We start from the raw sequence: 24,276 nt of genomic DNA, 5'->3' as shown, positions 1-24,276 counted from the left end.
CCGTGGGAAGGACTCACACTGGAGAAACTTGTGGAAGAATGACTCTTGTGGGAGGGACCCCACACTGGAGCTGAGAAGTCCTCCTGCTGAGGAAGAAGGGGCGGCAGAGACAGTATGTGTTGAACTGACTGCAGGTCCCATTCCTTGTCCCTCTGCTCTGCTGTATGGAGAGCAGGAAGAGAATTTGGGAGTGAAGTTGAGCCTGGAAAGAAGGAAGGGGTGGGAGGAAAGTTCTAAGACTTGGTTTTATTTCTCATTACCCTACTCTGATTTGATTGGTAATAAATTCAACTAATTTCCCCAAGCCAAGTCTGTTCTGCCCATGATGATAAATGGTGAGTGATCTCTGTCCTTATCTCAGTTCACAAGACCTTTGTTCTAGTCTTTCTCCCCTGACCAGCTGAGGAAGGGAGTGACAGAGTGACTTTGACCTGGCATTCAGACGGGTATGTCCTGCTCTGGGACATGTGTAGAATTTAAACCGGAGCACCTCCCGTACAAAGACAGCCTGAGAAAGCCAGGGCTGCTCGGCATGGAGAAGGTTGTGTGGGAACCTCAAAGAAAGCATCTTCCAGTACCTGAAAGGGGCTGACACAGAAGCCAGAGAGGACAGAAACTATAGTGACAAGACAGTGAGTAATGGGCACAAAGTGAAAGACAGGAAATTCAGGTTAGATATTAGGAATAAATTATTTATTGGGAGGGTGGTTAGGCACAAAAACAGGTTGTCTAGGGATGTGGGTGCCCTGACAGGCAGCATGACACTTTGACCAGCCTGGCCAGGTGTGGCGTGGCGTGGCGTGGCGTGGCGTGGCGTGGCGTGGCGTGGCGTGGCGTGGCGTGGCGTGGCGTGGCGTGGCGGGCGGGAAGCTGGGACCGGATAACCTTGCCCGCGCGTTCCACCGCCCCCGCCCTCAGCGCTCCGGGAGCGCGCCCCGGGCGGAGCAGGCGCCGCCCCGCCCTCCCGCGTGCCGCGCCGCACGTCGCCGCCCGCCCCGCCCCGCCCCGGCGCAGGCGCAGCAGCCGCGGCCCCGGCCTCGCGCCGCCCGCCCACGCCGCGCGAGCCGTCGCGCGTCACGCCCCATCGGCTCCCCCCGCACTGCGCGGCGGCCCGTGGGACGCCGGCGCGCGCCCCAGCTGTTTCCGGCGCGCGGGGCGGGCGCAGGCGCAGTGCGGCGGCCGCGCGCCGCAGGTGTTGTGGTGCCGGGCCCCGCCGCCTCCCGCCCGCTCCGCCGGGGCGGCACCGCTCGTGAGGGCGCGGCCTCTGCCTGGCGCTCGGCGGCGGCCTAGGGACAGGGGGGAGGCGGGAGCGACTGGCCAGCAGGTACCGCCGCCAGGACGGGCCGCGTCGTCGCCGGATCGCGCCGCATCTCCGCCGGGTCGTGGGGCAGTATGAGGACGGGGAGGACGCGAATAGCGCGTGCCGGGCACGCGGGGCTCGGTCGCGTAACGGGAGGTGGGCCGGGGACAGCGGGGCCCGGACTCGGTGCTTGTTTACGCCGCCGCTCTCGGCAACGTTTCTGGGAAATGGCGCAAGGCAGGAACAGCGCCCGCGCCTGCCCCCGGGGCCGGAGGCGCCCCCGTGCCTATATAGCCCGGCCAGGCCCGGGGCCCGCAGCTCGGCTGCGCGGCGGTCACCCGGCGGGACAGGCACAGCGTAGGCAGAGGAGACTGTGAGTACCCATGGCGCTGCCCGCGGTGGTGTCGCCTCTGCTGTCACTGTGGAGCCGGCCTCTGCAGGAGTTGGCCTGCGTGCCTGCCTGGCAGCCCTTCCCGGTGACTTCAGTGACTCAAGCGCTGGAGAAGCCTGGGATTGCTTTTTCGGCAAATAATGGATTTGTGCGGTATCAGCACATCTTTGATACGCTGTGTAAAACGCTGCTCCACTAGTTGCACCTTTCTTTGCAGAAAAAGGATTATATACTGCTCTTGGCTCTTAGAATGGGCGCGTTTCCTTGAACTTTGCTCAAAGTATTGGAGTCACTTCTCCCCCGTGGGGAATTCTGCGAAGGGGGTGGTAATATGATGACATTTGAAACTTTGTGTCTGCGCAAGATAATTTACTGGAAAAACAACAGTCAATTTTCTGTATGTCACTAAGTGCTTTTGAGAAGTGCCACATATTGCTCAAGATGAGGTTAAACTGGCCTTTAGGGGGTATTGTGTTGAAATGTTGGGATGAGCTACCAAATGTCCCGAGCAGTAAATATTCCCATGAGATTATTTGATTTGATTTGAATGTTTATCTGTCTTTATCAAAAGGATACATAAGCTTCATCTTTTTTAAACAACTCTGTGATTTTAATTTAACTTGTTTCTGGTTTGGGATTTGCATTGTTGGTTTTTGTTTTGTTTTGTTTTTTCTTTTTCAGACAACACTACATTACAGGACTTATTTATTGACATATATTTTGGAATGAAGTAGAAAGCAACATAGAAAAGGTGCAATTATTTATAAGTAATGACAGTTCATTTATCCTTGGACACTTATTTATTCTTTTTGATTAACCCCAAAAATCTTTGGTGGAAGCAGAGAAACAAATACCTGTGTTTCTGTAGACCTAAAGCCTACTGGAGGATAAATCATGCTGCACACCTGAGAGATTTTCATACAAGTGAGCCTTGGTGTAAGTGGGCCAGAAGCAGAACTTTTTGGTATAACAAGTACATTTATAGCCATGAGTTTTTATACTACAGAGTTTCCAAACTTTTAATTTCTTCTTCTAAAGGACTTAAAAGGGTGAGCATTCGCATGTCACGAATTAAGAGTACTATAGAATCTGTTTCAAAGGCAGTATCTGGCACTCACAGTGAACTGGTGTCACGGATAGCTCGATTAAAGTCCCCCTCAGGTACTTCGGGTAAAGCAAATAAAAGTAGTGCAGATGCAAATAACATCAGCACAAATCTAGAAAATGATAAACAAGTTACAGATGTCAGAACTCAGGACGATTGCAACAGAGGCCCAGCTGCTAAGAAATCCACTTGTGCAAGTGAAAACTTGGAATCTGTGTTACTAAGTTCAAGTGGCGCTCATCAAGATACTCCAGAAGTTTCAGCATCTAGTAAAAACCACCTTTTTCATATAAGCTACTTTTCTACAAATTTTGGAGAGACTTACAACTTCGTAGCTGATCACATCAACTCTTACTTTAATAATTCTGTTATGGAACAAGGAAGAAAAAGGAATGCTTTATTGCAGGACTCTGAGGAGAGGAATAAGCTTGATTCATCAGCAAAGACTGTAACAAGTGAAGAGAAGAGAGTGGAATCGGCAGGTACTTTAGCTACTGAAGCAAAGACCTTGGATACAGAAAAGGCAAATACTGCTCTCCCAGTTTCCACTAAAAAAAGTATTGCAAATTTTCTTTCATATCCCAGTAACAGCGTACAAGCTTTTGTAGACAGCTATATTGGTGGATTGGTTCCAAAGTTAAGATCTGATGCAAAAGTTGTTTCATCAGAAAAGAGTAAACAGCAAGAACAAGAAGTGTCTGAGAAGAGTGATGAGGACAAAGCAAAAGAGGCCAGGACTGCAGAAGAGAGAGAAAAGCATCTGTCTCTTCAGAGAGAAAAGGCAAGTCTTTGTTTCGTGTTAATTTATGTATTATTTCTATGTATATTTTATAAAAGTGTATATATATGCTACACTAGTGTATATACCTACATATAAGCATAGATACATATAAATAAGTATGTACTTGTGTATATATGCTTGTGTATATACTTACATGCATATGTGCATGTACTTTTACTTATATATAAGTACTTCCATTTAAGTGTATATGTGGTGTTCCTGCCCACAGCAGGCAGGTTGAACTAGTGATCTTTAAGGCCTCTTCCATCCCAAACTGTTGTGTGATTGGTTCTGTGTACTTTGATAAATAAGTACATATATAAAACTATATAGATTTTATATATGCCTACTTTTTGTAAACTTAAAAATACATATGTGTACTGAAATTGATACATTTGTGTGTAAGCATTAAATATTTATGTAAGTATAGATATGTTTATGTAAGTTTATATATAAGACTGTATGTATATATATATACACATACCTCTGTATGTATGTGTTTTAGGTAAATATATTTAGTTCATATATGCATAGAGTCCATAATAACAGAAATATCTAGTTGTGCTATTTTTTGTAGTTATAGAAATTCTAAAGGTCATGGTTTTTTAATGGTTTAAATACCAGAGAGTTACCCTGAAAATCCATCTGAATACATACTGACATGTTTGTTTGGTGTATTGTTACTGTAAATTTTATTTAGTTTTTACTAAATAAAGAATCAAAATGTTTTTGTTGACAATTTAAGCAGTGCTTACTTGGAACCTGTAGGAGATCTCTAGTACAATATGCTGTTCATTGCTTCTGAGAAATCTTAAAATAACACGTTGAAATAAGTCTTGACAAACTTTACACATTTCTTAGAGTAGTTTTATGTTGTCTTTTTGTCTTCTTTAGATCATTGCAAGAGTGAGTATTGATAACAGGACCCGAGCTTTAGTTCAAGCCCTACGGAGATCCTCTAATCAAAGAGTCTGCATCAACAGGGTTGAAGAGCTGACCTATCATCTTCTAGAATTTCCAGAGAGCAGAGGAGTTGCAATTAAGGTGCAAATAGTTCTGATGCTTACATAAAAAACAATCTGATATAGAATGTTATAGAATTATGTTATAGAATGACATAGAACTTTCTTCTGTGCTTTTGTGGACTAGTCATATTTCTTAGTTGCAAAGATTAGAGTTTGAGTGTCTCCTTTTAGCTGGTTCAAGCATATTCATATGCAAACTACTGGTAGTTTAGGTAAAGGCTTTTAAGATTGTGATGTTTAATTTAGAAGCATACGGCATGGTCATGTGGATAGGTAGTATAGCTTTTTCCAGTGGTAGATAAAGGTCGTACACTGTGTACTCTGTGGCACTTGGCCAGATGGGAATGTGCTGTACAGTTGATCTGTATATGGACAGTACTTAGTATGCTTGTTTACATGCTCTCTTTAAAGGAGAGATGGCAAGAGAACCATCAAATTAGTTCATGTAATCTAGTCCTACTTGTTTCCTTCCCTGGATTGAGGCCAGGAGGTGGGTGGTAGACTATTCTAGAAGTACCAGCTAAATCACAGCATTTGTCAACCTTGTGCATTTTTCCATGAGATGTGATAGACCTGTGGCACAGACTGTAGAATTCCTGGAAGAGTAGCCGGGAATGGAGTGCAGGCCAGATGAATCATCTGAGCAGGGTACAGGTCAGGCATTCACATAAATATATGTGAATTACTTTATTATGAAAGAGTGTACTCACTTCTCCCATTTTGATTGTAATGTTATATATCTATGTGGGAAGGTACATTTTAAAAATACTCTGAGAAAGCATTCTAAATTTTGTTTTGATATTAGTGTACTTAGAAGTAATTTCTTGTTTTGATGCAGTGTGTACTTATTAAACAAATCTGGGTTTTACCTGTACTTCGTGTGCTTCATACTCAAATTTTGGCTGGTATGATACTGAGTCAATAAAACTAAACTGGTAAATGTAGCTTTCCTAGCTATTCAATATATGTTCATATCATCTTGATTGTTTAGTTCTGATAGGTAGTTACTGATGTGTGTACAGCATAATGTTGACATTCTTTCTTTCCCTTGTTAAGAGAAAGACATGGGTAAATACAGATTTGAAGAAGTTTTCTTCCAAGTTTAACTAGGATATTGCTTCTACTTTAATGCCACACTTGTAAATTTAAGAACGGATTATTTTGGTGTAAACATATGGTTAGAATGAAATATCCTTGTATTTATCAATAGGAAAAATTAATCCCATGCCTGTTGCGACTGAGACAGGCTAATGATGAAAGTCTTCAGGCTGCTGTTAGAGAAACTTTAGCTCTGATTGGATATACAGACCCTGTGAAAGGCTGGGGAGTTCGAATCCTCAGCATTGATGGAGGAGGAACAAGGTAAAACTTCCGGGGTTTTACATACTTGTAACCTTTTCGTAGTGTAACTAGAAATAAAAATTTCAGTCTCTCTTTGATAAATAAATGCTCAGAGAGGCAATTTATGAGTTACATTTTTGTTACATTTGACTATCTAAGGGCTGAGTATTGTTTTTGTATGCATTTCTGCTTGAATGGTGTTTGTTTTGGTGCTCATATTGTTATATACAGCTACCTCACTCTCTGCCAACAGAGTTCACATGCTGCATGCTAGATACTGTTTCGTGCTAGAGAAGCACAAATCTGATGGTCTCTAATGCATCTCTCTCATTATTTCAGATACATTGAAGTCAAGCAAACCCCACACTGGAAAATACTGTGCCCCAGGTGGCAATATATAGCCTTGTAAGACCAAAATATAAGTGCTGTGTAGGGGGCATGCAGCTAAAATCTGTCCTTAGTTTACATCGAAAACGTTGATCACTCCCCAAGCCTTTGCTATAAAAAATATGGCTACACCTGTTGAATGCTATTTTTGGTATTCCTGAGTATGTCATTCATACTAAGTATTCATCATTCTATTTTAACTCTGTTCTGCTGCTCTTTTATTTCCTGAAATATTCAGGATTCTTATTTTTTGCAGTTATTAAATTATAATTAGTTATAATGAAGCAAAGGTGATTGAAAAAGGATTAGTGCAATGTAAGATAAGACTACCATTGTATCTGAAGGGGAATTTTGTGTTTCAGGGGTTTAGTTGCACTTCAGACTCTACGGAAACTAGAAGAATTAACTGGAAAGCCGGTTCATCAGCTCTTTGACTACATCTGTGGCGTAAGCACAGGTAATTATTAAGACAAAAGTTGGAGTTTTACTATCAATATAGTAAAAGAACATCTGAGAATAAATACAAATTTAGCAGTTTCTGTCTTAGAGTGTAAGCTGGAAAAGTACAGTCGTGATTTCTGGAATCTTTCCTTTTTCGTCTGAATAAAAACTTTGGGCAGTACATGGTAAACTTCTGGCTTCAAACTGATTTGTCGTTTTTTCAATTTACGTGAAATCTTCAATTTTCACACAGAAACAGTTTTCTTAGATATTTATGGAGCTTTACAGACTACTGAGGTAATATTCCTCAGGAATTGATACTGGGTGAGTTGTGTTTCCTTGATTAAGTTAACAGCAATATTTCTTTCTTAATTACCTGCCAGAAGGACAGAATGTGCCTGTAGCAAGATCTTGAATGATCTAAATTAGAGGAAGTGGTCAGTGCTGTGGCCCTCTGTTCATATTGGTCTGTGCAGGCTGGAGAAATGGCTCAGCAGGTTCAGTAAAGCCAAATGCAAAGCCTTCCATCTGAGGTGGGCTTACGGCCTAGAAAGCAGCTTTGCAGAAAAGGACCTGGTCTTGTCTGGAACAAGTTGGACATGAGTCATCTCTGTACTCTAGAGCAAAGAAAGCTGCTCACATTGGCTTGCATGGACAAGAACATATCCAACAATTTAAGGGTCTCTGTTTGGCCACAAATGCCTTGTTATGGGCTCCTCTATTAACCCTTAATTTTTTGGGTATGTTTTTGTACATAATGGGTGAGTCTGGCAGCAAGCCGAGTCTGCCAGAGATCAAGGGGCTGGGGCTCATGACATCTAAAGGAGAGAGTGCAAAAACTGGGTTTATTTGGCGTTGAGTAGTCTAAGGGTACACCTTTATCCTGGTTCAGCTAATAAAAAAAAGATAGGTCTAGAATAATTTTGAAGATGCATAGTGATAGGAGAAAAGCCAACAGACAAGTTGGAGTATGGGAGGTTATAATTAGGTATGGGAACATGTTTTTCTTGCAGGGATGGTCAGACACTGAAAGAAATTGCCTTTACAGCCTTTGTAATCTCTGTCCGTGGAGATACTCAAAATTTGTCTGTACAAGTCCCAAATAACCTATTCTAATTATACCTGTTGGAGCAAGAGGTTGGACTAGATGATGTCTACAGGTCCCACCCAGACTTAATTACACTTGTGACTCAGTGATAAGTTACTCCTCCCTAGAAAGCAGGAAGCTCCAAAGCATGTTTCTCCCTTTAAGACAGTAATCTCCTTCAGAAATTGTTAGACCAGTAGCAGCACAATTGTTTTCTAACATGAGAGATATGCTGTAATTTACTAGCTCAGTTTCCTTTAGAAACCCACAATCTTCAAATTTTTTGCTATACTTATATTCTATACAATTTACCATGAGTAGATAAAATGAGATTTGCTTAATAGGCTCAGAATAGTGGCGAAGACAGTTTAGGACTCCTAGACAGAATTCGTTTGTAGGCACAATATAGTTTCCTGCTTTACATTTTTAATAGTCTTCCAAATAAATCCTTAGTTAGTTTAGCAGTAAGTGGTTGTTTCTTTGGAAGGTGTTTTCCCTACAAAGTACTTTTCCAGTGGTGTCTTCAATGATAATAAAGGTATTTTGCCTTGGACATAGAGGCCTCGTGTTCTTCATTTACTCCCACTAGAACTAACTTCGTTTTTAATTCTTCCTCAAATTTGGGGATTTATGACTTCTAGTAAGTACTTAGCATATTCTTTTAAATTTTGTTTACACAATCAAGCTTTTGTCTGCAGTTGTCCAGTTTGCAATAATAAATGAAAAGACATGGCTGGGTGAGGTTGTGCATGTCTGCCAGCACTGCTGGCAGTTCTGTTTGTATTGACAGTACCCATGCCAATAGTCACTCATTTACAAGAGTGATGGATTAAATTATAGGAAGGATGCCTCTTGTGCACTGCACTTCTCTTTTTTGCTGCAGTTTTTGTATTTATTACTGTTGTTCAGTTGTTTTGCCTTTGAAGTTTAGAAATGCCGTTGCTGTGAATTCAGCATCACTGTCTTTGTAGTTATATTTCCTGTGCTTCTCTTCATTGGAGGTCAGAGGGTGTAAATGTGGGCAGTCACAGACAGAGATCAGCACAATGTTGCTGTAAAAGGCCCTGCATACTTTGAATCTGCTCAGCAAAATAGAAAATGTATGATATTGTAGGGCTAGTGCTGCAGCGTTTAGAGGAAGAAAATGGGGCTTAGGATTTTCATGACCCTGGAAAATGGTGTTTCTCTGCTGCTACTGTGTTAAGTCTGCCTCAAATGGAGGCATCTTTGGCAATTAAGAAAGTTCCTCTTGATGAAACTTTGTGCCAAGTAGGCCCAGGTTGCCTTAAGCATATGTGCTACCTTTTAAGAAACTGAGACCATCAGTCCTCTAGTGCTCAGGTGTAGCAGTGGTGGGCATTGTGCAAGTGAAAAGGGGCTTGGAAGTCATGTTTGCTTTAAAGCTATATGTAACTTCCTGCATGTAGTTTTTTCTGCACATGCATTATGTTCTTACTCTATTTCAAGAATTGGAACCTTTTAAAATTAATTTTATTCAAGCCTATGGCATTTATTTCCAGATTGAAAAAATCATGTGTCTTAATTATTCCTAATGCTTAATTACACATTCTCACAGTATGGAACGGCTAGATTTAAAGGTTATATGTGTCCCTTTCAGTTTAATATATCTAAGAATTACATGGGTAGGTCGTCATTCTTGTTGGGCACACACTAGATGGCAGCATGTATGAAACTAATTATAAATGGTTGCAAACAAATGTAATCCAAACTACTGAAATCTCATTTATTTTATTTTTATTATTTTCCTAGAATATGTCTCTACTTACTTAAGAGTTTGCATGGTAGCAAATAATGCTCCAAATAAAATTTTAATACCAAAACAAAGATTTCTCTTACTCATTTCTCTTTCCATGTAAAGTAGTATATTTCATTTGCTTTCTGGCATATGCTTATTGTCATCTGAAAAACGAAATAATGTAATTTTTCAACTTCCCATATTTCCATTTTTGAAAATAGACTTTTATATCTTGTGTATGTTCTTTTAAAACATAGTCTGTAATCTTTGATCAGTGGTATAAATGTCAATTGGTCTTGCTGTTTCAAGACAGATACTCTGTTAACTAATGAACTATGTTAACTGGTAATCCATCTTTGTAATCTTACTCCAGGATACTTTTTACATTGCAAAATATTTGTTTTTTTCAGGAGCTATATTGGCTTTTATGTTGGGGTTGTTCCATATCCCCCTGGATGATTGTGAAGAACTGTACCATAAATTAGGATCAGATGTTTTTAAGCAGAATGTCATTGTTGGAACAGTCAAAATGGGCTGGAACCACGCATTTTATGACAGTGATATATGGGAAAAAATGCTCAAGTAAGTAAAAGATGATCAGATGAAAAATAATTAGCGCAATGTCTGAGTGCATTTGTCTTTTTTATTGCTTCACTGGTATGCAGATTCTTAAAACAGCTAGAAGGGATTAACGTATACTCTCATTCTTTTGAAATAGCTGTTTTCATGTTTACCAAAATGTTGAAAGCTTTTAATGTAATCATTTGCATTTCTGGGGAATAAAGTAAGCTTTACTGCACTGATTTCTGATTATATTCCTGTATGCTTGCCAGCTCTGCTTGATCTGACTCATTGCAGATTTGCTACAAATTTTATTAGCCACCTGCTGTGCCTTTTTTCTTAAAGGAGATTGGTGAGAAATGAAATAATGTGCTGTAGTAGGGATTTTTAATGTTTGCTACTATATTGGAGGGCTTTGTCCATTGCCACTTTTATCAAAAGGGAAATGAGCTGTAAAGGTTGCAGTGAAAAATTATCTGCAGTGTCAGAGTTGCCCCTGGACTGTATTCACATGCATTGATGGCTGTTCAGGAAAAGCCACTAGAAAGAATTATTATATTACAGGTTTTATTTCTTAGTTTTATTCATCTGTATTTGTATTGATAGTTCAATTGTTGATAATTTTTAGCAAACTAATGTCGTAGTTTCCCAACCAGCATAAGTTGACCCTGCCACTGAAAGAACTGGAACAATCTCTTCTGAGAAAATCTGAAATGGTAAAAGGTCCCTTCTGATAAGTAATAACAAGTTCCTTTGGGAATGTGATTACTGTGTTTTATGGGATTAAAAGAGTTTTTTGACATATATGACATAATAGTGGGAATACCAGTGTCTGAATTTTAAGCATCTTAATTCTTAGATGAAATGGAGAAAACTTCTAAGCACTTCTTCTCTATGCTCTTGCAAATTTTCAGAAATAAATAAATTTGTCATATTAATATAATGAGCTTTTCTTCTCAGATATACGAAGGGTTTTTTTAGAAGTCATATTTTTCTCTGTCTTCCCTCATTACTTTCCCCACCCAATTAAAAGAAGTCTTGTGAAAAATCACAATAACCTCATGTGAAATTATTTTACATGCCTTTAATTAAAATACAGTTATTTTTCTGCAGCTACTTGTAGCACATGGGGGAGGTAAAGAACTCCTGTGCAATAGACAAAAGCAGGCAATTAATATATTATCCATAGAGTAAATTAAAAATTAAATGTGCTGATCAGCAAATTACTTCTTTGTGACCTGCAATGTTGAAGGGAGATGCTGTGCCTGCACAGCATTTTGCTGAAGCGATTCCTAGAGGCTTCCCTGTGGTGTGGGAGCCTGGAACTAAGAAGGGAATTGTAAGGTTATATAGTATCTCTTTACAGCAATAGCGAAGGTCAGGTCTAACATTGTAATAGCGTGAGGAAACTGCTTTATGTTTTGCTTTGAATTTAAAAGCATTACTTGAGCTGTGTGTGATTTTGTAGTTTAAATGGTAACTTGTCAGCCTTGCTTGAAATAGAACATTCCACTGACAATGTGCAGACATGTAATACGTGTTTAGTCCTACCATAATATCAGTGGTGGTATTTTCTGTCAGAAGGTATTCTTACTGACTATAATTAAGTAGATGTTTTATCAGGCTAATGTTCCATGCATTCATGTGATATATTATAAATTGCATTTCAGAAAATGACAACTAATTTTGGATAACAAAATTTTTATTCAGAGTACTTTAGTGAATTGATTTCATGTGTCCTTACGTATTTCTTGAGTTGCAATTTGAGGACCAGTTTTAATCATTTGCATTATGTAGGATTTACTTACAACATATCAGTGTATGTGATGCTATATTGAATCGCATTTGTAAGAACCTGGCTTATAGTTCCAACTTCTCTGTTTTCTTTTGACTGTTTTTGACATCTACAATTTTCTTCTTGCATGCTGTCTTAAGAAACCACTGGAGAAATTTGGTGAGCAGCTAGGGGGTTAGCAGCTAAAATCTCATGTTGGGAATTTATAGTCTTGAGAAGCAATCAGTCGCTGTATGGAGCATAGGATAAAAATTACATGTTCTCTTTTGGTAGGAAAATGAATAATGCATGTGTTTGGGGATACAGGTAATAATACTTCAGTATTTATTTTGCAGAGTGAAATATAAATTGACATTGCTCTCTAGTGACTAGATGGGCAACACATTTCATACCAGCACATTATATAAAAGTCTCTTCTGTAGGTTTGGTAAAGATGTCATAGTTTCCTGATACTGCTGTTGTTGTTAGAAGAGGATAAAAGTTAAAATTTTGCCTTTTGCATTGAGTGCTCTTTCTCCAGAGTATTTGCATCACTCTGTAGGTCATTGGAATGTTTCTTCCAGCATATGGTTGGCAATATGTTCTTCATAACATTACTGAAATAAGTGTTGCAGTACTAGTGACTTGAAGCAATGAAAGAGCAATGTTTGTGAAAGAGACTCGTTGTTTAAGTAGGTCATGTCTAGAGGACATAGGTCACAGACAGACACAAACAAGTAGATAAATGGAAAAATAGGATGGCAAAAGAAATGATATGTAAAATAATAACTGATGAGTGGAAAAATGTAAAATGCTTACAGGATTTAAAGTAACTTTAATATCGGAAGGGATTTGGGTGTAGTCATGGACAGTTTAATAAAACATCTCTATGCTTGTGGTCAAACAAGATGATTCAATGTGTGACAGCTGGGATTGAAAATACGGAAAATACTGTAATGCCACTTTATTAATTTACAATACAGTTTCATTTAAAATATTATTTACAGTCCTGGTTTCCCCGTTTAATAGAATATTTCTGTTGCAAGATTGGGGGAAAAAGTAGCCAGTGACCTAAAGACAACACACATTAGGAGTCTTTAACAAAAGCAAACAAGTTATTTGAGATAGCAAGGGATCATGAGAATTAGCAGTATCTTCTTTTCTTTGAGAACAGGGGAGTATTCAATAAAATCAAAATTAGAAGACTATTTTTAACACAACGTGTGAATAAACTGGAATTACTTCTGCTATAACTTCCTAAAAGAAAATTTAACAGTGAGACAAATACATTTATTTAATATGCAATTACAGTGTTAATGCTAGTAACAGAACTAAAATAAATGTAGAGGTGATATTAAACTTTTCTTCTTAGACTGTAATGTCTGAAGTTGCACAGTAGTTTAAAGGATTTCTTGTTCCTACTCTGGAGTATCAGTTTCTGGCCTTCATAAAAAACAGGATGTGATTAGATAGTTATTCATTTTGATGGTTCCCATAATTAAGCAGAGGATATTGCTTATGCATTTTTTTAATCTTCGTGTTCAGGGTTTGGGAAAAATACCTAATACAGACATTTCAGAAGTAGATGAAAGTGATGCAAATCAGTAGATGTCTTTGATATCTCACTGCTGTCAGTCTCACTTCTTTTATTCCTACTTCATGGTTCTGTGTGCCTTCGTCTTCTTCTGTAATCAGTTAGTGAGTGCAAATGTCATTCTTCCCCTACTGGCTGGTGATTCAGAGACTAGAATCAATGCAAAAATAATACAAAACTGTGCTACTGGTACAAGAATGGTGTCAGCAGTTTTCCATCATAGGACTGGAACCTGTCTTCCTTCCTTCCTTCCTGTCAAGGGCATATATGCAGCCATCCTCCAAGCACAGATATCCACTAGAAGAACACCAAATTGTCCTAATTGCACATACAGTCTACTGTCTGCATGGAGGGCTGCTGCTATGGTAGCCTTTAAAGCTTCTTTTATCTTCTGACCTGAGTAGGTCAGTAAAGGTGTTTTTAACAGTTGAAGCACTATTCCCTCCTGTCATGGGTGCAATTGATGGATGACCTCATAACAACAGCCTATGGAATATCTTTACTTTAAAAATGTGGCAGTATGGAAGACCATTGTCGTAGAATAAGGCAGATGCACCAACAGTGTTTGGGCGGGCTGTGTTCTAGGGGAGGAAGAAAGCTTGCTGATTTAAAGGAATCATTGGGTGACCACCCACTCGGTAGGAGTTTAATACCTTTATTGTATGCAAATGAAAGTAGATGGTAAGGTGAGATTACTCACTAGTGTGGTAATTTGCTCCAGTCTCCTCTACTGTGCAGAAGGGCTATTTTCTAGTTAGCAACAGAAATACGGACCCTGATATAGTGAGAAATTACGATGCTAACCATTAGTGTGATTTATAAAAAGATGTTTATGTGAAAAAATATTAACTCAAAAAGGAACGGTACATGCATATTGGATTACTGTTAGGAAGACTAGATGCAGCTGTTTTAACTTTCTTCTAAGTCATATGGAATGCCATCTTTCTCTCTGTAGCTTTTGTTTCTGTAATTACAGAACAGTGATTTTTTCACTTCTGTAGAACGACTAAATAAGGATGTTGGTTTTTTGATTCCTAAATATTGGAAAGTATTTTGTCTAACTATGTAGTTGAGTAATCCTAATGATTTATTGTTAAGTATTGAACTGAGTAGCTTGAATCAAGACCTCTATAGTAACTCTTCAGACTTATTTTGAACAGACTAGAAAGTTTGAAATGTTGGTCCATTGAAGTCAGTTGCAGAAATCTGATTGTTAAAATTAAATACAAACATTGCTTCTTTTAAATGCAAAGTTCTCAGAAATGGGGATGATAAAAATGTACATTTTGTTCATGGTAAACTGATGGAGCATTTTCAATTTTTTACGCTTTCTTGTAGAGAAAAAATGGGCTCAAATCTTATGATTGAAACTGCAAGAAAGTCCAAATGCCCAAAGGTAAGTACAATTTTCTAAGGTAAATACTAATTGTATATTTCACGAGTACATTTAAGAGTTCTGAGTAAATTCTATACCTCAAAGAATATTGGATAGACAGAATGAATGTTGAAGTGCTCTTCAGGCTTCCGTATGTGATAACTCATGCTTTTAAAGGACACAGTTTAATTAGATTCTTTAATTTCGTCAGTAATTTCTGATATTTTTATTGCTTTTAGTTGGAATATATGCAGAGATTTTAAAAAACCTTGTAAGCGTGGAAATACTGGGTCGGCATTTTGGGGTTCTGCAAAGCTTGTTTTTTTCATGTAAGAATTCTTGTGTCTGGAGATTCTATCATGTCAGCTGTGATCTGTGTTACTGTGTTGCAAGAGGGCAGGGTTTCTTCCCACTTTGTTTGGAGTACCTGGTTTTCTCCAGTCACATTCTTGGGCCTCAAGATCTCTTCTCTTCCTGTGTGATAGAAAAGGCAACAAGTCATAGGAGGGGCATTACATACAGCAGCATGGGAGTGAAAGATGAGAAAGCATGGGCATTTTATTTTTGGTGAAGGATAGAGTGTGAAGAAAGAAGAGAAATATAATAGGATACATTTCAGAACAATCTGTAATTAACAGGTGTTTTGGTGTCATAGCACTATATTCCATGCTTTACTGTTAAATGGAAGATATTCACATTTTTCTAAACATAGAAACATGTGCCTTACTGACTGCATTCCTAGTCCATGTCTAAAACAAGGACATGAAAAGGCTGGTGTGGTATGTTGCTTTCTGAGAGCGAAGCTATCCTATGTTGACTTGAAAGTTATCTTTGAACCAGGATCTTTGGCTTCCTTCCATGTTCTTCAGTAATAAAATGTGAATATAAATAGAGTTGAAACTAACTGTTCCCAGTAATCGCTTTATAGTGCTGTCAGTGGTGGCACTCTTTACAAGGCACATCAAAATCAAAATAAAACACACAGTTCTGTGCTCTGCTGCTGTTAAATTCATGGCAAGATGGGTTTTTCCAGACGGTGCTGAGCACTTTGCAACTTAGACTGCATCGTGGAGTGTATGTGGGTATTGCCAAAAATGAAAGCATCCTTTTAATAAGTTTTCTATTAAATTTTCTGCAATTATTTTTCTTACTGCTTTTGGTAGTGCTTAGAACTAAACCCTCCTTTTGAAAAAAACAGGAAACTTTTACTCCATCAAATGATGGTGTGTGAATCAGGCAGTATTGCTTTTACATTGTAATGTGGAAGTTATGCTTTTGTTTTCTATAAGGATGAATTTACAGTGAATAAAATTATTTAAGTAGCTGAAGAGTGAAAATGCATACAGTGATGTCACAGCATCAGTTGTGCTGTTGTGTGACATTTCATGAAAACACTCTACTCTTCTACTCTGTAAAACAGTAAACAAGATTTGGAAAAAAAAAATTGAACACCCCCTTGGCTAAAGTGTTATTCTGACAGTGCCCGCCAGGCTGGCTGCATCACCTCTAAAGGTCTTGCACATTCTAACACTCACCCATGACTACATGTACTTTTCCCTTGTGATTAGATCTGTAAGATACATTATTTTTGTCATAACAGTTGGCGGTTTTTTCAGTGGAGATATCATTTTGACTTTTCAGTTGGATGAGCATATGTGATTTCTGCCACTGACATTTCAGTATCCTTACAAAAAAACCTTAAAAGACTTATGTTTGAGTCTTGTGCAGGAGGGATTCTTATTACAGTTCTACAACTCCAGTTGCAATATTAAGTAATCATTTTCTTGGAGAAAGAAATTGATGGATGGTTCTGACATTCATATTTAATGGCATTGTTTTATTGCTTGTTACAGACTTCTGAGAATTAAATACTATTTCAAAAGGAAAAGTATTTTAAAATCGTATAGTTGACACCAGCATGTTGTTTAAATATCATAGATATTTGTAGAAACAGAGTAGCCAGTGGAAATAATTAGTTGCAGGCTAAAAATGGGGTTTTCTTTAGGGATTTGGGTCTCTTGTTTGTGTTTTACTTTCACTTTTTAAAATTTAGATAGACATTATAAAAATGTATAGAAATAATGAACTTAGTAAGACTTCCAGAGGTGCATTAATATATAAATTTCATATGGTGGGAAGCTTTCATTCTCATATTATGGTTATTATCATCATATATAAATAATTTTGTTCCTCCTCATTTACTAGGTAGCTGCAGTAAGCACCATTGTAAACAGAGGAACACCACTGAAAGCATTTGTGTTTAGAAACTACAACCACCTTCCTGGTGTTAAGTCCCATTATATTGGAGGCTGTCACTATAAGCTGTGGCAAGCAATTAGAGCATCATCTGCTGCGCCAGGTTACTTCCAGGAATATGTTTTGGGAGGTGATCTTCATCAGGTAAGTTGAAATCTTTTCTTTGAGTAAATATTTCCCAATGTTACACCTGAGAAAAAACATAGTCTGAATCTCTGAATCAAAACTAAGCAAATAAGTTGGTAGCACAAAGGAAATCTAGGACAGATGGGGTAAGAAAGGATATTTTTAGCTTCCATAGCCCTTACAGAACTAGAAAGGCTTAAAAATCTTAGTCTTCTCAGTACAGACCTAAGCTCTTCTCCTGTTGCTTTCTTCTGTGCTCGGAAGGAAACCTTATATGAGTTGTAAATTGCCTCTGACTTCCAACTTGCAACTGGTATTTCACTAAGCATTGTTTCACTAAATAGATGGTGTAACTTAAAAATCTAACAATATTGTAAAATGTGAAAAAAACAGGTTATGCACTTCAGCATACTTTTTATTAGTGCACAATTTCAGTTTCTGGTCTGCTTTTTAATTCTTTCAGTTGATTGCTTATTCAGCTTTACCCTGGTTCTGGGTTAGTCAGAGGAGTAAGAGATGCCACAGCAATAAGATTAAACTCAGGGGACAACTGCAAAAGAAATTCCCTTGAGGATAAAGCAGTGTATCCTATTTTGTTATATTACAGCCTCTCTTGGTGGCCCTGATAAGTAAAGAACAAAGGAAATTAATTTCTTTAGTAGATTTTTAACCATGGGGTTTTAGTCCTCCAGTGCCCCTATATTATTCTGCAGTTCTTCAGGTTTTTAAAGATTACTTCTTGCAATGCATACTAATTTAAAACTATTAGTATTTATTTTAATAAATACATGATGCAGATGTGTGGCAGAAAAGACTGCAAAGGGTTACTGAACCAGACAACTTCAACAAAGAGAGCATAGGATTGAATCACTTAAGTTTAATGAAAGCATCTGTTACATTTCTCATATTAATTCATATGATGGCATTCGCCTCAAATGCTGGGAAAAAAATAGCATATTTGATTAATAAGGTATACTAATTTATCTGTTAGCCTTTAAATTTCAGTACTACTCAAGCACATTACAATGCTAAGGATATTACAGTCTTCCAGTGGACACCATCAGAAATTCTGTATGTGATCCAAGTATAAGATGAAATAAAGAAAAATTCTTTAGATTAAGAGGTGGTCAAAAGAAGCATTGGTGAAAACAAACCGCTACAATTTAACCTGAAAAATGACAGCATATTTCCATATTTTGTTTCAACATTTATAAAGTGATGAAATATTTTTTTTATTTAGGACATTCTTACCCCCCATCCTTTATCTGACTGCCCCCCACAACCTTCCCAATATGGTACATCTTGTTATCCTCAAAACATTTTAATCAAGTAGTATCTAAAATAAGCAAATAAGTTTTGAGGGGTTTTAAAACCTAAAAATGGAGTAACATATCAGATTCCAAGCCAAAACACTGCTTGAAATCCTGAAACGTGTTCATCTTCCATCTGGACAAGCAAACTTGGGAAGGGAGCTGCTTTAGCCTTGGGAGCTGTTCCAAGCTACTCCTTAACTAATTGGATGGGTCAGTGTTAATCTATTTAAAGAAGTTTTCTTTCTCTTCTCACCTTTCCACCCCCTTGTTCCCTGAATTGAAAGTACCGGGAAATTGATCTGTGCTTTTACATGAAAGATAGCTGAATAAAAAACATAATTTTATAACTTCTACACAGTTCTTAATACAATTCTTTATCTTAGCATAGTTTCTGAATTGCCAGACTTGTGTGAAATGCAGTAAGGCTGGTACTTATTTCGTCTATGTTCACTTCTAAGTTCAGTTTACCAGACTAGAGAATGTATAATTAGTGTAAATAGAGATCAGATCCAGTATTTTCAGACACACAGGACTGGAATGAAGTCTACTTTATTTTTTCCTTACTCCAGAGTCTTTGGACAAAGCCCTTCCATCTGTTCTTAAAAACCCTGTTTCCCAAGTTCAGCTTTCTTCTCTATTTGATGTATTATAATTACTAGAAAGCAAGGGCTTAGGATGCAATTCACCTTTGTCAGCTGTAAAGAACTAAAGAACTAGTAGAACTGCAATAGTAGATGCTAAATTTTTGGATTCAAACTCTTTCATATAATCTGAAAAGTATCTCTTCTCCCCAGCCAGGAATGTTTAAACACTTGAATTCTTACAGAAATCACCTTTCATGTCTGACATGCTTTTCTTTCCTCAGATTACACTTTTCTTAACACATCGCTATTTCCATAATTATCTGGTTTGTGTGGGGGTATTTGGATGTCCAGGTAACAAGTTACTAGATAGCAAATGCTCCATAATTGTTTTCATGTGGCTTTTTAGCAGAGATTATAAATCCATTGCATTGTTTTAACCCTTGGGTAAAAGCCTCTGTGCATGCAGCAGACTGTTACCCTTATTTTCCTGGGAGTTCATGATACCTCACTGGAAAATGCAAGATATTCAAGCTTTTTAACTCTGCTGAAATATCCAATGTGAACTGAAAGAATTACATATGCATAAATACATTTTAAAATAGATACAATCCTAAATATTCTTTCTTAAAATAGCTTTCTAATTAAAATTAGTTAATATTGGTAACTTTTTGTTCTTATAGTTCTTATCATAAATATGGGAATAGTTGGTTCTTGTTAAGCATCTTTATTCTGAAGATGCAGTACAAGTGTAATTTTAAGTTCCTTGGCCAGTAGTATATATGAAGTGTGTATGGAAATTCTTGCTCTTTTCTGTATGTACACTGTCTAACAGATTGAACTGCTTTTGAACATGAATAAATGAAGCATAACATTGTTAGGCATTTTTGATGGTACTGTGATTTTTGAAAAATGTATCAGCACAGTGTGCATTAAGTGTAAATAATAATTTATGCCGAAGGCTTCAAAATTATAGTACAGTGTCAGAAAGATGGTATTTTAAGTATTTTTTTCTTGATTGGGAGCTTCCATTAATCACCATAATCTGTTTTCTGGCCATTAACTGTGCTAGTTTCTTACTAGTTTATATATAACCAGCCTCTGAAGTGTTGGTACTTCTAAACAATTCCAAGAACAGAGGTATCCAAAAAGTATGTGAAAATTCAGAATACTAAGTACAATATTTGTTTCCTAGCTTTGAAGTTTAGGACTCTTTAAGTATTATATAGAAACCAGGTACCATATTAGCTTATCAATTAGTTGTACATTTAAATCTGAATGAGAAACACTCTGGCATTTCATCTGACTGAATACTCTTCAAATGGGTGCAAATGCTTATTTTGATAATGGAAATTTAATGAATTTTCATGTCTTACATGATCTAGCTTTTGTAGGAATCAGAGTCCTTTCACAAACTGTATGAAGTATCTGAATGAGAGTTACGTGTAGGGTTGAGATGAATTCTTAAAGTTTTTATGTATGACTCTAGATGTCTATGGTGGAGTCATGGCTGAACAGAACTGTTGGCTTTGACTCGTGTTTTTGTAACTGTAGAGTTATATATGCACATTATGTGTATTATATACAATACACATTATTTGTGTACACATGCATGCCCTTTCACTGGAAACATTTCAGTACTGGGCACTCTCAATGTAAAGCATGTTTGTTTTTTTAATGAGGTAATAAATCTGTTTTACAATTTTTCTGATGTCATTATTTAGAAAGAGTTTCTAGGTGCCTGAACACTTATTTATTCTGCAGGTGAGCTGATGACATGATTTGTTAAATTTCTGCAAAAAGCCATCAGTTGTTGCAAATAGCAATATTTACATTCAGGTCAATCATGCCATGCTATCTGGTTCTGCTCTGTCAAGTAGATAAAAACAGTGCAGCTGTTGGTAGATGAGGGCAGTAGGATTAATATTCTTTGTGGTTCAAAAGAGGAACACATTAACATTCAAAGGGATTTAATCCCTGTAACATGCTTCTCCAGGAAGCCTACAACTTAAGGGAGACCAAGTCATGATGTTACATGATAGAAGCTGTATTGCCACATGTCAGTTCCTTTATTTTAGAATGTATTTTTGAAGTACTGAAGGCTCTTAACCTCTTCCCGGTCCTGCTACAGCCAGTGACTTTTTTCCTCCTCTACTTCCCACAGTGGGGTGTTATTTCTTATATCTATTATTTTTATTTTTTCCTTTTTTTCCCCTTTAGCATGAAAAACATTTGTTATGTTACTTCAGTAGACAGTAAAGTATGCTGATGAAATTATTAATTAAATTAATTAAAATAGCAATTTAAAATGTAAGAAAATCATTATGCACACTTCATTTAGTAGCTTTTACAGTAAAAACTAAATTCATCCCACAGGATTAATTCAAAGGGCAGCAGGGATTGTGTATGTGGTGGTGGTGAATTCAACAAAGCCACAGATTTTTTTTCAAATGAAGTATGCCCAATTTAATACAAAGGACTTGATCACTTTTTCTTGACAGCTTCCCATGATTCCATTGTTGTATTACAATTCCCTTTATTATAGTGCTGATGTTGATGTATAATATTGTTCAAATAAATGTGTTTTCTTTGAGCAAGATCAGATAGTAAAGCAGTTAAATTGGCACCTAGTCTTTTAGTGGAGTTTTAATAATACAGGATGTGTGATGAGAATACAACCTAAAAATTAAAAATATATGTAGTACAATAAGATGATATAACTAAAATTTTAAGCCACATTAAGATAATTCTGGTTTCTACATATTTTTCAAAATTTCCCTTTCCTTTTATTAGGTAATAAATCTGTAAAGCCAATTCATCTTTGTAGCTTGTTACAGGAGGGGACTTCACAAGTGATTGGCTTAGTGCATCCTACCCTAATTGGTTTTACATGGTAGCTTTTAAAATTAGATTCAAGGGTGCTTCCCAGACTCTAAGAAGACATAGAATATAGGTCACATTGAAGTTCTTTTCATTCTTAGGATATGCCATGGTGATCAGTATGCGCCAGAGCTTGTGCAGGCTGCAGTTTAATAGGTGTATCTTGTTCTCACAATGATAGAAACAACTCTTTCTTTGTTTCTCTACTTGTTGCCATACACATTTGCCTACAGCCCTCAAGGCAGTGTTGCTTGCTGTTTAAGGAAAAGAGAATTTACTGGAACACGTAAGCTACATGGATATCTGCGTTTCTTTCTCTCTTATGGATTCTATAGGTTTGGATAATAGCTCTGAAGGTGGACACGCCCTGTGCAGTTTACCAGCCTTTGTGACATTGCTGTGTTACTGTACCAGTAGTATTTTGCAGAGCTTGAAACATTCCCTGCAGAGGCTTGCTAAGTAACATATTATTGGCAGATTTGCTTAGTATAATGAAATTGAGAGTGTCTGTTGTTTAGGCATTTAACTTGGAAGCATTCTAATTTTTATCTCAATTGTTTCAGAATGATGTTGTCCTAATGTAATCTTCAGAGTGCTTATTTAAAAGGAGAAACAAAAGTTTGCTCTCAAATAAGCTGTATTCATTTAACTGTTTATTTTGCTTAGACTTCTGAGTCCATGTATCTTCAGTGACACTGTTGACCAGCTAATATTTGTTATAAAACAAACCTTGTAAAATCAGAGGAGGCTGTGTAGAGTGGAAAACTGTGAACCGAGTCCATTCAGTAATCTCTATATAGACAGTCTAGGTTCTGCATTTGTGTTCTGATGTTGCAGCCACCATTTCTTAGATAAAAAAGAAAACTTTTTCGGTGCTTGATAGCTTAAAGATTTTATTTTCCTAGGTTGTGTATTTGTCCAACACTGACTTAAACGGGGCCATATTTCCAAAGAAAATAGCTTTGCAATATTCATTGCGAATAAAAGCCCAAGGGTGTAGTGATTCCATTGATATACTTTTTCCTCTTCTCTCAAGGAAAGCTTGATTTTGATATACAGTGGTGTGGTGCTTAATGTGTCTGATGTTTTTATATAAACACTGATCCTTTTGTTTTTTCTTAGTCTAGATATGCCAGTCTGTCTCAGTTTTGCAAAATAGACTCTGTTCTCTTGGTCATCCTAACGGTCTTCTGCTGCACCTGCTGCATTTTGAGTAATCTTTCTTGAAACGGGGCTATTCAGTGTGTTTTTGGCATGACCCAAGACACGTTGTGCAACGTTGAATGATATAGCAGAGTCAAAATTAGCACTTTCAAATCAGAAATAAAGTTCAGAGGAACTAACTTGGTCAGACTGGAATGCAGTATTCTATGTGCTATCTTAACAGTATGATGTGTTTCCTTTTTCAGAGAAAGATACAGCTTAGAATTACACTTGCCTTTCTGACTGCAACTTTATATGTGGGTGATTTAAATAATTGTGTGATAGCTCCCTACTCAGAGGTTTCTCATAATGGCTCTGACACCAACTCTCATTTAGCCATGTACTTCTCAATTTAGGGAATTTGTGAATGTGCAGAATTCTCTTTCAGTTCTTTCTCCCCATCCACCTGCCTCCAGTGTGGATACAAGATACTAGGTAGTTCACGTCCAAATCCTGAACCCTTCACAGCAATTATCTTCAGTAATGAATTCACTTTATCTCATACATTTTGTCCATTTTAGGATCAAATACTTTTAACTGCAAACATACTTTGTTTCAGATGCAGTGAAACCAAGTCTAATGTTTGAGTCAACATATAAAGAATAAAATTGTCTTAAGAAATTTAAGTAGCTTGCATAGTTCTATAAATAAAAGGGATTTAATTGGAAATCCAATTTTAGTTCGAAATTGCAATATGAAAGATAATGAGAAATTAGAGGAGTCCATAAAACATTTAGTTTTGAAAGTTGACTGTAGAGTTAGCTTACAGCATTGATTGTTATATTTGGTTTGAACAGATGAATGACCAACATGTTTTAAGTAGCATTTATAAGTGATAGATCCAATCATGAGCCACCTACATTCATAAGCTAGCAGCTAAAATGTAGACCAATTAATTAGGAAAACTAATATCAATAAGTAATAGCATTACCATTGATGTAAAAATGTATTGTGTCTAAGTGTTTCCATTCTTATCTTGGGAAATAAAATTCAAAGAAT

At 37.4% G+C, this 24,276-nt stretch overlaps 1 protein-coding gene across 3 annotated transcripts in view; it reads left to right on the top strand.

The window, feature by feature from the left end:
• Positions 1-1,115: 1,115 nt before the first annotated feature.
• Positions 1,116-24,276, top strand: part of PNPLA8 (patatin like phospholipase domain containing 8) — a 33,901-nt gene continuing 10,740 nt past the window's right edge. The window contains exons 1-8 of one of the 3 annotated variants that reach the window (XM_056482389.1): positions 1,116-1,324; positions 2,373-3,577; positions 4,472-4,621; positions 5,813-5,964; positions 6,693-6,787; positions 10,025-10,196; positions 14,882-14,939; positions 17,124-17,318. In XM_056482389.1, the coding sequence (XP_056338364.1) occupies positions 2,462-3,577; positions 4,472-4,621; positions 5,813-5,964; positions 6,693-6,787; positions 10,025-10,196; positions 14,882-14,939; positions 17,124-17,318 (1,938 nt within the window). In that variant the 5' untranslated portion in view covers positions 1,116-1,324; positions 2,373-2,461. Of the gene's footprint in view, positions 1,674-2,372; positions 3,578-4,471; positions 4,622-5,812; positions 5,965-6,692; positions 6,788-10,024; positions 10,197-14,881; positions 14,940-17,123; positions 17,319-24,276 lie in introns of all 3 variants that reach the window. The other 2 variants (XM_056482391.1, XM_056482392.1) reach the window with 2 other exon arrangements.

Source organism: Oenanthe melanoleuca, chromosome 1A (assembly GCF_029582105.1).
Source record: "Oenanthe melanoleuca isolate GR-GAL-2019-014 chromosome 1A, OMel1.0, whole genome shotgun sequence".
Classification (NCBI taxonomy): domain Eukaryota; kingdom Metazoa; phylum Chordata; class Aves; order Passeriformes; family Muscicapidae; genus Oenanthe; species Oenanthe melanoleuca.
This window is presented reverse-complemented; position numbering and strand designations above follow the sequence as displayed.